Below are 749 nucleotides of genomic sequence, written 5' to 3' on the forward strand. Positions count from 1 at the left end.
ATAATCTCTCATTTCATTTTGTATGCAAAATTAATATAATAATTAATTCTAATAATTTCAAAAATTGAAATTGAAACTCATAAAATAATGTTCATAAAACTTCAACTTTATCTCCCCCCCTGCTCCCTATGCCACTAGTGCCACCTCACTCACTCACCTTGGGATGAGGAGGACACAGACGTGATAGTGGTGGACTTAACAATGGTCACACTGCTACTACTCTCCTGCTTGGTCGAAGCACTACTTGTCGTCACCACATTTGAGCTGGAGGTGCTACTCCCGCCCACCAGCTCTACGCTCTTCTCCGCGAGTTTGAGATCATCCCTACATTAAGCACAAGAACACAAACAGGTCATGCACAAGACACGAGACACAGAAAGAATGAGTGATTGAGGAATGGGAGAATAGTATACTGCCACTTTCAACTAGTCCAGATATTTACAAAAAGTTACATAGGACACACATTTACACTGTAATTTCTGCACTTATATGCAGTTTGTTTCTTGTCTCAAGGAGCTTAAACTTTTAAGTCTACAAAATATTCGAAGTAATATCCCTTTTAATTTACATATACATATCAATGATCAACTCTCAGATTATGATAAATTACACTGCTTGTATTAAAGTCATACTCATGAATGAAAGAATCACAAGTTAAAATTTCATTATCAATCAATATCACTTACATGATATACACATTTACACTCACTGCTTGTAAAATCAAAATATAGAGGAAAGCCCTAACAGTG

The 749-nt window shown here is 36.2% G+C and overlaps 1 protein-coding gene across 1 annotated transcript in view; it reads right to left on the bottom strand.

Annotated features, from left to right (window-relative positions):
• Positions 1-749, bottom strand: part of LOC119588734 (lethal(2) giant larvae protein homolog 1-like) — a gene marked incomplete in the record, with an annotated part of 77,754 nt that overhangs the window by 9,013 nt on the left and 67,992 nt on the right. Inside the window, 1 exon segment of the mRNA XM_037937374.1 lies at positions 158-324. Coding sequence (XP_037793302.1) covers positions 158-324 — 167 coding nt within the window.

This window comes from Penaeus monodon, chromosome 24, assembly GCF_015228065.2.
Source record: "Penaeus monodon isolate SGIC_2016 chromosome 24, NSTDA_Pmon_1, whole genome shotgun sequence".
Lineage (NCBI taxonomy): Eukaryota > Metazoa > Arthropoda > Malacostraca > Decapoda > Penaeidae > Penaeus > Penaeus monodon.